At 38.9% G+C, this 12,819-nt stretch overlaps 1 protein-coding gene across 1 annotated transcript; it reads left to right on the forward strand.

The window, feature by feature from the left end:
- The first annotated feature begins 1,289 nt into the window (after nt 1-1,289).
- Nucleotides 1,290-2,504, forward strand: LOC142612149 (uncharacterized). Its single transcript, XM_075784269.1, has 2 exons — nt 1,290-1,500; nt 1,735-2,504. Exons 1-2 carry the CDS (start codon nt 1,290-1,292, stop codon nt 2,502-2,504), a joined length of 981 nt encoding a protein of 326 aa, XP_075640384.1.
- Nucleotides 2,505-12,819: the final 10,315 nt, after the last annotated feature.

Consider the following 12,819-nt stretch of genomic DNA (forward strand, 5'->3'; position numbering starts at 1 on the left):
TGAGTGGCTTTGAGTTCGTGAATATGGTTGACTATGGGTTGAAGGATGAGAGGTATGCTACTGACTTGTTCCCATATTGTAGCCATGAGGTGATTGCAATGATGAAGAATATGGGATACATGCCTGGCATGAGCCTTGGAAAAGAAGGAAAAGGGGTAGTTGAGTTCCCTAACATCAAGACTCAAGTGACCAAGGAGGGTCTAGGATTCTTTGAAGGTTACGACAGAATCAAGAAAAACCATGGCACTCTTAATGGGAATTTCGTGGAAGAAGGAGGGGACTTCCTTTATTGTGGCTTCCCTGAACCTTGGGTAGGTGAAGATGGAAGGATGTATCCGGGTTGAGAGATGTTCTTTAATGAAAAACTCACTGTTAAGGAAAATCATACCATAGTGATCAAAGAAATGCAAAAAGAGGTTGACTAGATGAACTACATGAACGCTGAACCAATGAAGACCACGATGAAGATGAGTGCAGACATGGATCACCAATGAAGAGCCAAGTAATGCTTCCAAATTCATCATGCCTATTATGGGGCCCCTTAATAAATTAGACTTGGGTTGGGTTTTCTAAGAAAATGGGGAAATTTTTTTGTAACTTAAGTTCCAATGTACTTTTCAATATTTTCAATAAGATGAATATTGATTTGGCTTACTTTGATGTGTCCCATAACATTGAAATTCCGCACTTAAATGATTCAAATGAATTTGAAAATGAAATTAATAAACAATTGGAAAAGAAAATTGAACCTATGGAACCAACTTTTGAAACTATTAATTTGGGCAGTAATGAGAATCCATGCTTAATTAAAATTGGTTCAACCCAAAATGAAAAAGAAAGAAAGGATCTTCAAGAACTCCTCATGGAATTTCAAGAGGTGTCTGCATGATCCTATGAAGATATGCCTAGAATTGACCCCGAGATAGCTCAACATCACATTGACACTCATGACCACATGGTGCACATCAAGCAAAAATTGAGAAGAATGAGGACCGAATGGCTCTTAAAGATCAAAGAGGAAGTCACTAAGCAATTAAAGGTAGGGTTCATTAAACCCGTAGACCAAGTCGAATGGATAGCCAATGTTGTGCCCGTACCTAAGAAGGATGGAAAGGTAAGGATGTGTGTAGATTTTAGAGACTTGAATAAGGCATGCCCTAAGGATGACTTCCCTCTCCCTCACATTGATGTCTTGGTGGATAACATGGCGGGAAGTGCCTTAATGTCTTTCATGTATAGTTTTTCGAGATACAACTAAATCAAGATGGCTCCTTTGGTATCTCGACGATATGATTGTGAAATCCAAAGATAGAGAAAGCCACACCGTAAACTTGAGGAAGTTCTTTGAGAGGATTAAAGAATATAGATTGAGGTTGAACCCACAAAAGTGCACCTTTGGAGTATCGGCCGAAAAATTGCTAGGCTTCCTAGTGAGTGATAGAGGGATAGAAGTTGACCCATCCAAGATTAAAGTCATATTGGAGATGCCTCCACCCAAAAGTGAGAAAGAGATAAGGGTTTTCTTGGGCTAACTACAATACATTAGTTGATTCATTGCCAAGCTCACTTCCACTTATGAGCCCATCTTTAAACTCCTAAGGAAGAATGAACCATGCACATGGAACGAAGAGTGCCAAAAGGCCTTTGAAATTATCAAGGAATATATTCTCCACCCACCTATCCTAGTGCCTCCGTAACATGGGAAACCCTTACTCCTATACCTTTCTATCATAGGGGATGCAATTGGAAGTTTGCTTGCACATGTTGTCGATGAGAAGAATGAGAAGGTCATATACTACTTAAGCAAGAGGTTCCATGATTATGAGACTAGATACATTCCCATAGAAAAGTCATGCTTTGCACTTGTTTGGGCCGTACAAAAATTGAGACATATCATTTTACCCTTCCAAATATGGGTGGTAGCAAGAATGGTCCCATTAAAGTATCTCTTTGAGAAGCCTGCTTTAAGTGGAAGATTTTCAAGATGGTTGATTTTGTTAGTGAAATTCGATTTGAAGTACGTGGCTAGAAAAACTATAAAAGAGAGTGTCATGTCAGATTTTTGTGCCAAGAATCCTATAGAGGGGGAAGATGTTAAAGAAGACTTTCCATATGAGGATATTTTGGACATTGAGTTAGGAACATGGAAGATGTACTTTGACAAAGCCGTGAATCAATATGAGAATGGGATAGGAGTACTCTTAATCACTCCCGAAGGATCTCACATACCCTTGGCAATCAAGTCGAACTTTAAAGCTACAAATAACATGGCTGAATATGAAGCTTGTATTGCTGGAATGGAAGCTCTTCGAGAATCAGGGGTGAAAGGGGTCGAAGTCTTTAGAGATTCAACTTTGGTTATAACTCAAGTACTAAAGTTGTGGAAGGTAAAGGAAGAACATTTGAAGCCTTATCAACAATACCTAGAAGACTTAATCAAGACCTTTGACAAGATTAAGTACACAACATCCCTAGAGCTCAAAATCAATTTGCTGATACCTTAACCACCTTAGCTTTCATGGTTGAGATACCCGAGGGAGTATGGACATGAGCCTCGGAGATTGAACAAAGTTATGAGGAAGTGCACAAAAGAAAGACCGAAGCTTCAGTTATGACCATAGAGGAAGAGGAAGTTCTATGGTACTATGACGTCATGAGGTTCATAGCACTAAGGGCATATCCAGATGGTGTGACAAGAGAAAACGTCATTCCATTAGGATGATGGCAACACAATACATCCTATGTGGAGGGCAACTTTAGAGAAGGTCCTATGATGGTATACACCTTCATTGCTTGAAGAGAAAGGAAGCTGAGAAGGTAATGGAAGAAGTTCATCAAGGGATTTGTGGCCCTCACATGAATTGAAGAATGTTAGCCAAGAAAATGATGGAAATATGAATGTGTGCAGCGGAAAAAACAACGGATCTACTTCATTCATATAAGTTAACATGTACTATGTAAGTTTCAGAATTTAAGAACAAGAGAGTGTACCTTGGAGCAGTGAATTTCAAAACTGAAGATTAGAAGCACTTGGGAACATGTTCAATCTTCACTCCAATTCCACTAACGCCCAAGATGTGTGGTCTCTCAATCAGTTCCAAAAGGAGAATGTCAAAGTGTCTTACATTCACATGCACCACTTTGCAATCGTGTTCTTACAAAAATTCTCTCTACCGAGAATTCTGTATGTTTCTCCCTTTATGTCTAACCAATTAACTAATTGGACTGGCCTTTTAGGCCTTTCCAATTGGGCTTAAGTGTGTGGCTTGGAGTGGGACCAAAAGGGACCAATAAGACACTAGCTCCAATGGGCCTTGGGCTTTTCTGTCAACTCTTGACAAGTCCAAAGTTACCATTAACTATATTTAATACCACTATATAAATATAGTTGCACTCTAGGCCTTATCTACAAATTATATCCCAAGACTTTATTGTACATGCAACCCCTTCATAAAATATTCGTAGTAACACAAAGTCATAAAAGAAGACTGTCACTTTGTAGATTACTACATCTTAATTCCTTGAGTACCCTGTTTAATCATTTAAAGTTATTTATTATATATATTTATGAAATCCAATTCCATAAATATATATATACTTTAGTAACTCCTTACTAAAGTGGTTAGGCCTAACTCTCTGAATAACAATTTCATTAAACTTATCTCAAGGGAATATTTTGTATCTCCATTAAGAGACTATGAATTCCATCTTGAGAATATATGTTCCATCAACACTAAATGTGGTTGCCCAACATACTGAGGTTTTGACCGTTACTCTAGATCTCACTCCTGATATATCAAAACAACTTACACCTCATGATCAAGTCCATTATTCTCTCAGGATTAAGAGTTCATGCAAATATAAGTCGTAAGTTTATTATTCATTTGATAGTCATTTAGAAGAATAATAAAACTCACACCGGCCCAGTTCAATATGTTTTAACTCTTAAAACATATCAACATATCAACTAGAAATCTCCATTTCCATGATTAAGACAAATCATCTTAGTTGATATGTTATAGTCTTCGTAGATGAAATACCCAATTTTCATCACCGACTACGAACTACATTTTGAGTTTACAAGGAACTTGTGATTTATATCTTCTGTGACTAAATCACATAAATCACATACAATGCATCTCATGGACTATATGATAATGTCCCAATATTCATGTTACCATTATTTTTAGATAATAACAAAACAATTTTATTAAACCCAACATTAAGTCACATATAATGTCATACAAAATAAAATACATAATATCATACAATAGGATTTAAAGGCACTAATCCTAACAATCTCCCACTTGCACTAAAGACTATTGTGCACTAATCTAACTCTCATCTCCTCCAAATGTGACTCGAAAGTCCTTTAGGGCAAGGCTTTGGTAAAGGGATCCGCCAGATTCTTTGCACCATCAATCTTTGCTACAACCAATCTCCACGAGCAACAATGTCTCGAATGATGTGTTACTTTCTTCCAATGTGCTTTCCTTTCTTGTGATTCCTTGGATCTTTAGATTATGCAACCGCTCCAGTATTGTCGCAGAACAATGTAATAGGAACTTGTTCAATTCTCATAACACCAAGATCATAAAGGAATTTCTTGAGTCAAATAGCCTCCTTTGCTGCCTTACAAGCGGCAACATATTCGGCTTCCATGGTGGAGTCAGCAATACAAGATTGCTTAACACTCCTCCAACTTATGGCTCCACCTCCCAAGGTGAAAACACATCCCAGCGTGGATTTTTTGAAATCTAGATTCGACTGAAAATCTGAATCTGTATAGCCAATGGGAATCAAATCCTCATAACGGTAAACAAGCATATAATCTCTCATTCTCCGTAGATACTTGAGAATATGCTTTATAGCTTGCCAATGTTTAGATCCTGGATTTGATTGATATCGGCTGACCATGCCAACTGAATAACAAATATTTGGTCTAGTACAAAGCATGGCATACATGAAACTTCCCACAGCAGAAGCATAGGAAACTTGTCTCATCATGTTTTCTTCCTCTTGAGACTTAGGCCTTTGGTCATCAGACAGAGGAACTCCATGTCTAAAAGGAAGTAATCCTTTCTTGGAGTTTTGCATGCTAAACCGTTCTAGAACCTTATCTATATATCCAGCTTGTGACAAACCCAACATCCTATTCTTTCGATCTCACCAAAGCTTGATCCCTAGAATATAGTTAGCTTCGCCCAAATCCTTCCTATCAAATTGGCTTGACAACCAAACTTTAACTGATGACATTACCCCTACATATTTCCAATGAGTAGAATGTCATCTACATAAAGCACTAAGAACATTACTACTTTATCTTGATGTCTTTTATACACACATGATTCATCAAGATTTTGTTCAAAACCAAATGATTTGATTGCCTGATCAAATATGATGTTTCATGACCTAGATGCTTGTTTAAGTCCATAAATGAACCTTTTCAACTTGCATACCATATGCTTTTGGTTCTTTGCTATGAAACCTTCCAGTTGCAACATGTAGATTTCTTCTTCAAGATTGCCATTAAGAAATGTAGTCATGACATCCATTTGCCAAATCTCATAATCATAATGAGCAGCAATGAATAAGAGAATTCTGATAGATTTAAGTATGGCTACTGGCGAAAAAATTTCATCATAGTCAATGCCTTCTTTTTGTGTATACCCTTTCGCCACTAGGAAGGTAGGTGCTAAAGGGCACAGTAGGAGGTTAAAGCAACCAAAGCCTCTCTTAGGAGGTTGAAGCAACTAAAGCCTCTCTTAAGAGGTTGAAGCAACCAAAGCCTTTCTTGTAGCCATATTTGGAAAAAAACATGGAGAGCATGAGTGAGAAAAAAAAATAAAGATGATGAAAGACTATATAAGGTGCCTCGATGGGTTGAAACTCGAAAGACAATCCATGCAAAATTAGAGGAATCCTGCTAGGTTGGGAACCTAGGCAAAAGTTAGGGATTATACTTAAAGGAGAAGAGGACTTCTCGCAAAAAAGTTTGCTTCCTTCCTTTGAAAGGCATCTAAACCATTGAGAGATTCCGCCAAGATCAAGCCCACTAGGTTACCTCTCTTTAGTTTATAAGCCGCCATGCACATTCGAAGGTCTATGCAATATGACTTTTGGACTAAGAAATATCTTGAAAGGGCACATAAGCAAAAGGCACGAAGGTAGTACAATCGTGGCCTCTCACCCTTAGGAAGGGCCGAACTAGAAAAATAATCAAAGACCAGCCTAAGGTTGAGTTTGCCAAAGAAGGTAGTACAACCTATTGGCTATGGCATCAGGGACACCCAACACCACGCGCAACAAGGAAGGAAGATCCCCACCCATGGTAGGGAAAATGAGATCATCAATCTCCAATTCGCCCATGATAGCAGCAAATTCTTCAATAGTAGGGCATAGTTCTATTCCGTTAAAGCAGAATACATGCTGGAAAGGAACCCAATAGTTGGCAGCAGCACGAAGAAGAGACTCATCCACCCTAATTTGACCATAGGGAAAGATGCAAGAAAGACCATAGGGAGCAACACAATCCTTGAAATCGGGACCAAGCATCCTAATCCAAGTGGAGACATCAAGAGAAGAGTTTTCTTCCATGGGGGAACCTCAAAAAAGTTCTCTCTAGGTTGGAAATACGTCGATGAGGGTCTTAGACTCAAACGACTCCTTTTATACTTAAGTAAGTCGGTTAGGGTTTTTCTGATTCGCAGCCCACGTGCACAAAGTCAACCCTATGTATGCAAAGTCAAAGCTGCGTATGCAGGCTCATCTCCACGTACACGCAACACTTGGTAGAAGCCTATGTTCCCTTGTTTTAATTAGAGTTTTCCTGCTCCAAGGCATTCCTAGGGTTCCCGTGACCTAAAGAATCATTCAAAACACATTTCAAACACAAGATTTCAAGCATTAAAGAAACAAAATCGTATAGAACATACAATTTATCATTATCTTGTAAATTAAGTGCTAAGTTCCAATCAAAAGCATAAATGTAAAAAGATGTTCTTAAATACAATCCTTTGTCTCAAACTTAATCCAAATGTATGCTAAAGGGAATAAAAAATTAAAAGCAAGAAAAGAAAAAAACCTGTGTGTTGTATATGTGTCTTGAACTATAGGTAATCAATAGTGCTGCCTCTTCCTCGATTAGTAGCTAGAAGTCGCCTCCAAGTCCTCCTCCTCACCATCATCACCATCATCATCACCATCATCCCACCACCTGGATGAGACACTCCTCCAGGACAGTATAGCTCCTTCAAGTAGTTGGTCACCTTCGACTTGAGGTCCCTACCAGCCACACCAACTCCTCATGTTCTTGGATAATGGGCTACAATTCAAAGAAAGAAGGGTTAGTGACTGAAGTAAAAGAGAAATCTAGCAAAAAGAGAAAGGACAAAGGGAAGAAAGAACTCACCCCTCGAGTGTTGGGAAGGAAAGGATAGCCCATGATGTTAGGGTTACGGGGCATGGCACGCTCCTGAGCAAAGCCATTCGGGCCTTAAGCATAGACCGTCTAAGGGAGATATGGAGGATCAATGGGCTCACCTAGGGGTGTCCACGCAAATCAACAACCCGCCTAACCTGCTTGTGTCCAACCCGCTGCCACTAAATCCGATAACTCCAACAGTCGGACGCGGGTTCCGACCTCGCTAACCTGACCCAGTGGGTCGATTGTCGGTTTTTCATTTCAAAGCTTGTGAAACTCAACCCAAACCGAAATCCGACGAATTATTAAGCTTTCGGACCAAATTTGGCGAGATCTTGTCAAGATCTGGTCTAGATCCTTCGAGATCTGGTGAGATCTCACTATTATCTGAAAAAATCTAGGCCAGATCTTAACAGATATGACCAGATTTTGGCTAGATCTCACCGGATCTGGCCAAATAGCAGCCTCGGCAATGAAACCCGAGACCAACCCAATACAACCCGAAACCGACGAGACCTGAATTGGAAAATCCGACTAGATCATCCGGGTCGGTTTCGGGTCATTTTTTCCTCCACCTGAATCATTCAGGTTAAGTCCAGGTTGGGCACAAACCCAACTTGGCCCGACCCGTGGACACCCTTAGGCTCACTGGCAGCAAGTCCCCCCTATTACAATTTCTCACATTAGAAGTCATGATAAACAAAAAGGAAAAAAGAGAAGAGGAGAAAGAGAGATTAAACATATACCTGAACAGTGAAGGAAGGAATGAGGCGAGTGATGTTGAACTCCTCATAGTCCAACCCCTTAAGAAACCGCTCAGCATAGGAAACACCACTCCCTCACGAGTTATACTCAGAATCAGTCATGGAGTGTGGGGCAAGAATGAACTTAAGAGGGTCTATCGGAATCTATGGGTCATCCCTACCCACCAACTAGCACCTCACCCTCTCTGCCAAATATAGTGCCCTCAAGCCCACTCCTTTAAGGGGTCGGGTAATCTCCTATGCAATGAGAGCAACAAGCTCCAAGTCTTGAGAAGCAAGAAGGGGCTGGCCGACCTATGGGGCCTAGTTTACTTATAGTGGCACAAGGTTAGAAGAAGAAGGGAATCCTAAAGGAAATGCATGAAGAAGCATGAACAACTAGGACTTTTGAACTTACCTCGTTCAAAGTTAACCCTGCAAAGTGTGCCATCACTCGAGGAAATTCCTTCAGAACTAGGTCAGTGCCTGGAGTTATGAGGCCATACCAAACCACCCATCGTTGCGAAAGGGAAGCATAAGCCACAGGTTAGATGCAAGATGATAGTGTGTAAGATGATAGGTGCAAGATGACAGTTTTCAAGATGGTACAATTTGCAAGACTACAAGCTACAAATGAAGTCCAAGAAACAGAAAGAAAATTAACCTCGAGGAGCTTCCAAGGCCCAACAAGCATTTACATGGCCAAAACACATTAAAACAGAAGATTAGAAAGGAGCTTGAAAATGAGAAAAGTTTTAAAACTTACAAATTCAGCCATGGGAATGTGATTCTCAAGCTGGTATGACAATGGTGGAGACCCCATCAACCTTGTTGCTCCGCTCCAGCTGGTAAGGTGGAATGCATCAGAAGGTAGGACAGAGGAGGACTTCTAGGCCTAGGGTGCCATTAGAGAAAATGATGAGAGAATGAGAGAAGATGAGAAAGTGAGAAGGTTGAGAAAATGAGAGAGTCAGAAAGCGAGAGAAAGAAAGAGAAGAAGGATGTTTTTGTATAGAGGAAAAAAGAGAGTTATAGAGAATATGAAGAGGTGAGAGAGATGAAGAAGAAAAAGAAATGGTTGTTAACCGTTTGAAAAAATGAAAAGGCAGGAACATACCTGATAGCTAAACTACGTGTAGTTTAGGTCTCACCACTAAACTACGTGTAGTTTAGTTATGAATAGTAAAAAAAAATCTTTCTTTCAAAAAAGGAGGGACATCTCAAGATTACCCCATTTAGGCACAAAATTATCAAAGGACTCCTTAGTGGATCAAGCATATCAAGAACACTATCCTCAATAAGGAAGCAGAAGATTCTTCCTCAAATGAGTCAAGCACATCAAAGCAATCCTTAATGAAGAAGCAGAAGACTTTTCCTCAATACTTCAAGCACCTCAAGTAATATTCCTAGTGGGGAAGCAGAAGATTCTTCCTCAAATGGATTAAACCTATCAAACACCATCCCCATAGAGGAAGCAAAAGACTCTTCCTCAATATTTCAAGCGTTTCGAGCACCATCCCTATGGAGGAGGCAGAAGATTCATCCTCGATGGACCTAAGCACATTAAAGCAATCCCTAGTGAGGAAGCAGAAGATTCTTCCTCAAATTATCCCCAGTAAGGAAGCTGAAGATTCTTCCCCAGTGAATCCCAAACAAAAATCCTAGCGAGGAATCAGAAGATTCTTCCTCAATGTCCTCTGTGAACCGTAAAGGAAGCAGAAGATTCTTCCCTAGTGGATCACACATTTACACCACTCCTCAGCGAGTCCATCCATACTACTCCTTAGCAAGTTTCTCACCCCTAGCAACTTGTGAGAGGCAGAAGATTCCTCCATATGCACATCTACTCCTTCACGAGTTTTTCAGCATCCCTAGTGAATCCTACTCGTGCACATATCCTTTAGAAGTTGAACATGCAGGCACGGTAGAAAAAGTAGAGATAGTGATAGAAAAAGAGGCCAAGGCCAACTTGAGGCAAGAGCCTCACCAGAAAATGTAGAGAAAGAAGTGAAGAAGACAAGAGGAACAAGTCACCCAGAGAAGTTTGAGGCAAGAGCCCTGAATGGACACCACAGAGACTATATCCTTATGTTGATTGTTGGGTTAGCTCGTAAGAGCACCCCTGTTTATTTTCTTTTTTCTTTTTTTTTTAGTGACTCTAGGATAGCGAGTCATTCACCATTTGCTTGCAAGTGGCAAAACAGGTTAACGGATAGTGAACCTGTCATTGCTCATTTCCTGAGCAACAAAGGTGGGATTTTGGACATACGAATCCCACGCAACTTTTCGGAATTACACCCTACCCCATGTATGCATGATCTATGTCGTGTGCATGGGTTAGGCCCAAGTCGTACGTCAAAACAAAATGTTTTGTCTCTTAATCTTTTGATTCTATTAGTAAAGCTCACGAATTAAAAGAGGAACATTTGTAGACACCGCAGTTTGTATCCCTTACGACTCGGACCCCTGATCCCCAATGATGCTCGAACTCTAAGGCCCAGTTTAGAACCCAATAAGATATTAAATTGAATTAAGGAGTGTTAAAAAAAATATAACTTTTTAATTGAGCAAAATCTGTTTCTGGAAATAAAATGATCAAAGTGGCCATCGGCCTACGTACGTGGGCCGTGGCCTGCGTACTATGCTTTGGCTTGTGTACACAAGCCAAAGCATGTGTACGTAGGCACATTCCTGCTTACAGTTTGGGTTTCAGAAGTATAAGAAATGCAAGTTTTCTGTAATAATGACTGAGGTTTGGAATGAATCCCACATTATTTGGGAGTCGTTCCAAACCCCATTTTTTGAACTATAAAAAGCCTTACATGGTACATTTTCAAGACAAACAGAAATCCCACGAAAAAAAATCTAAGATTCACTAGAAAATAGTAATTTTATTTGATTAGGACATTTTCTGGCCCCAATCCTTCTAGTTTAACATTACTAATCACTTTCTTATTGGTTTGTGGATAGACTTGACTGAGGGGAACAGTCAAAATCAAGCTTGGAAAGCTTTTGTGCAAGGTATCTAGTCTAAACTTTTCTTTTTCCCTTTTTTCTATTTTCTGCCTTTAAATCCTCCTGCTTGCTTTGTTTGTTTGTTAAAGTATGTTTTAATATGTCTTTCTAGGTTAAATTTAAGTTTTTGTATGCTTAAAATGCATGTTAGGTTGTTAGAATTGTCATTTTAAAGTTCTGCTCTATTTTTGTGTTTTTAGGTTTTCTGGGCAAGGATTTGCACACACATAATCTTGCTTGCATACACAGGCTTGATTATGTGCACACAAACCTATTCTAGCGTGCATGATGTCATTGCCTAGAAACCGTAATTTTTTGTCTGTTTGTTTTGTCTCTACCTTCACATGTTTGTTCTGTCTAGCCTCCTTTCTATATGTTTTAGGCTCTATAGGTTCTGGTTTACCTCTTTCACATGCTCGTTTTCTATCACATGCTTAGATTAGGGTTTTTTTTTTAAAATGTTGTTTCTTGCTTTGATACCATGCCATTCCTTCACATGCCCATGCATTGATGTCATAGGTGCTATGTTGCTTCAAGGTAAGTAAAAGGTAAGTCATGCATTGGAAATGTTCATTCATTTATGATATCATCTTGTTTTGGTGTTAGAGATGAATGTGAATGCTTAGATGAATCACATATTACTTGGATCTTTCCTTATGCTTATGGTTTTGCCATGATTTGATTATATATGTTGCTACCTTGAATATGCTTTGATGCCATGATAGATGTATGCTAGGTTGATGAGATGCCATGATTGTTGGGGTTTATGCCCTAAAATCCAATTTATTGGCATGTTATAAATAATTAAATTCTTTAATTATATGAGACTATTTATAAATGAACTAATAGGACATTATCTTAGTCCATGAGATGCATAGTATGTGATTTATGTGAAAAGTCACAGAAGATATAAATCACAAGTTCTTTATAAACTCAGAAGTTTAGTTCGTAGTCGATGATGAAATTGGGCGTTTCATCTGTGAAGACTATAACATATCAACTAAGATGATTTGTCTTGATCATGGAAATTGAGATTTCTAGTTGGTATGTTGATATGTTTTAAGAGTTAAGACATATTAAACTAGACCACTGAGAGATTTATTATTCTCCTAACGACTGTCAGTTGAATAATAAATCTCACGGTTTCTATTTACATCAACTCTAAATCCTGAGAGAATAATGGACCTGATCATGAGATGTAGGTTGCTTTGCTATATCAGGAGTGAGATCTAATAGTTACGGTCAAAACCTCAGTATGTTGGGCAACCACATTTAGTGTTGATAGAACATATATTTTCAAGATGGAATTCATAATCTCTTAACGGAGATACAAAATATTCCCTTAAGATAAGTTTAATGAAATTGTTATTCAGAGAGTTAGGCCTAACCACTTTAGTAAGGAGTTACTAAAGTATATATATATTTATGGAATTGGATTTCATAACTATATAATGAATAACATAAAGGATTAAACCGGGTACTTAAGGATAAGATGTAGTAATTTACAAAGTGACAGTCTACATTCATGACTTTGTGTTACTACGAATATTTTAATGAAGGGGTTGCATGTATAATAAAGTCTTGGGATATAATTTATAGATAAGGCCTAGAGTGCAACTATATTTATATAGTGGTATT

This window comes from Castanea sativa, chromosome 10, assembly GCF_040712315.1.
Source record: "Castanea sativa cultivar Marrone di Chiusa Pesio chromosome 10, ASM4071231v1".
NCBI lineage: Eukaryota > Viridiplantae > Streptophyta > Magnoliopsida > Fagales > Fagaceae > Castanea > Castanea sativa.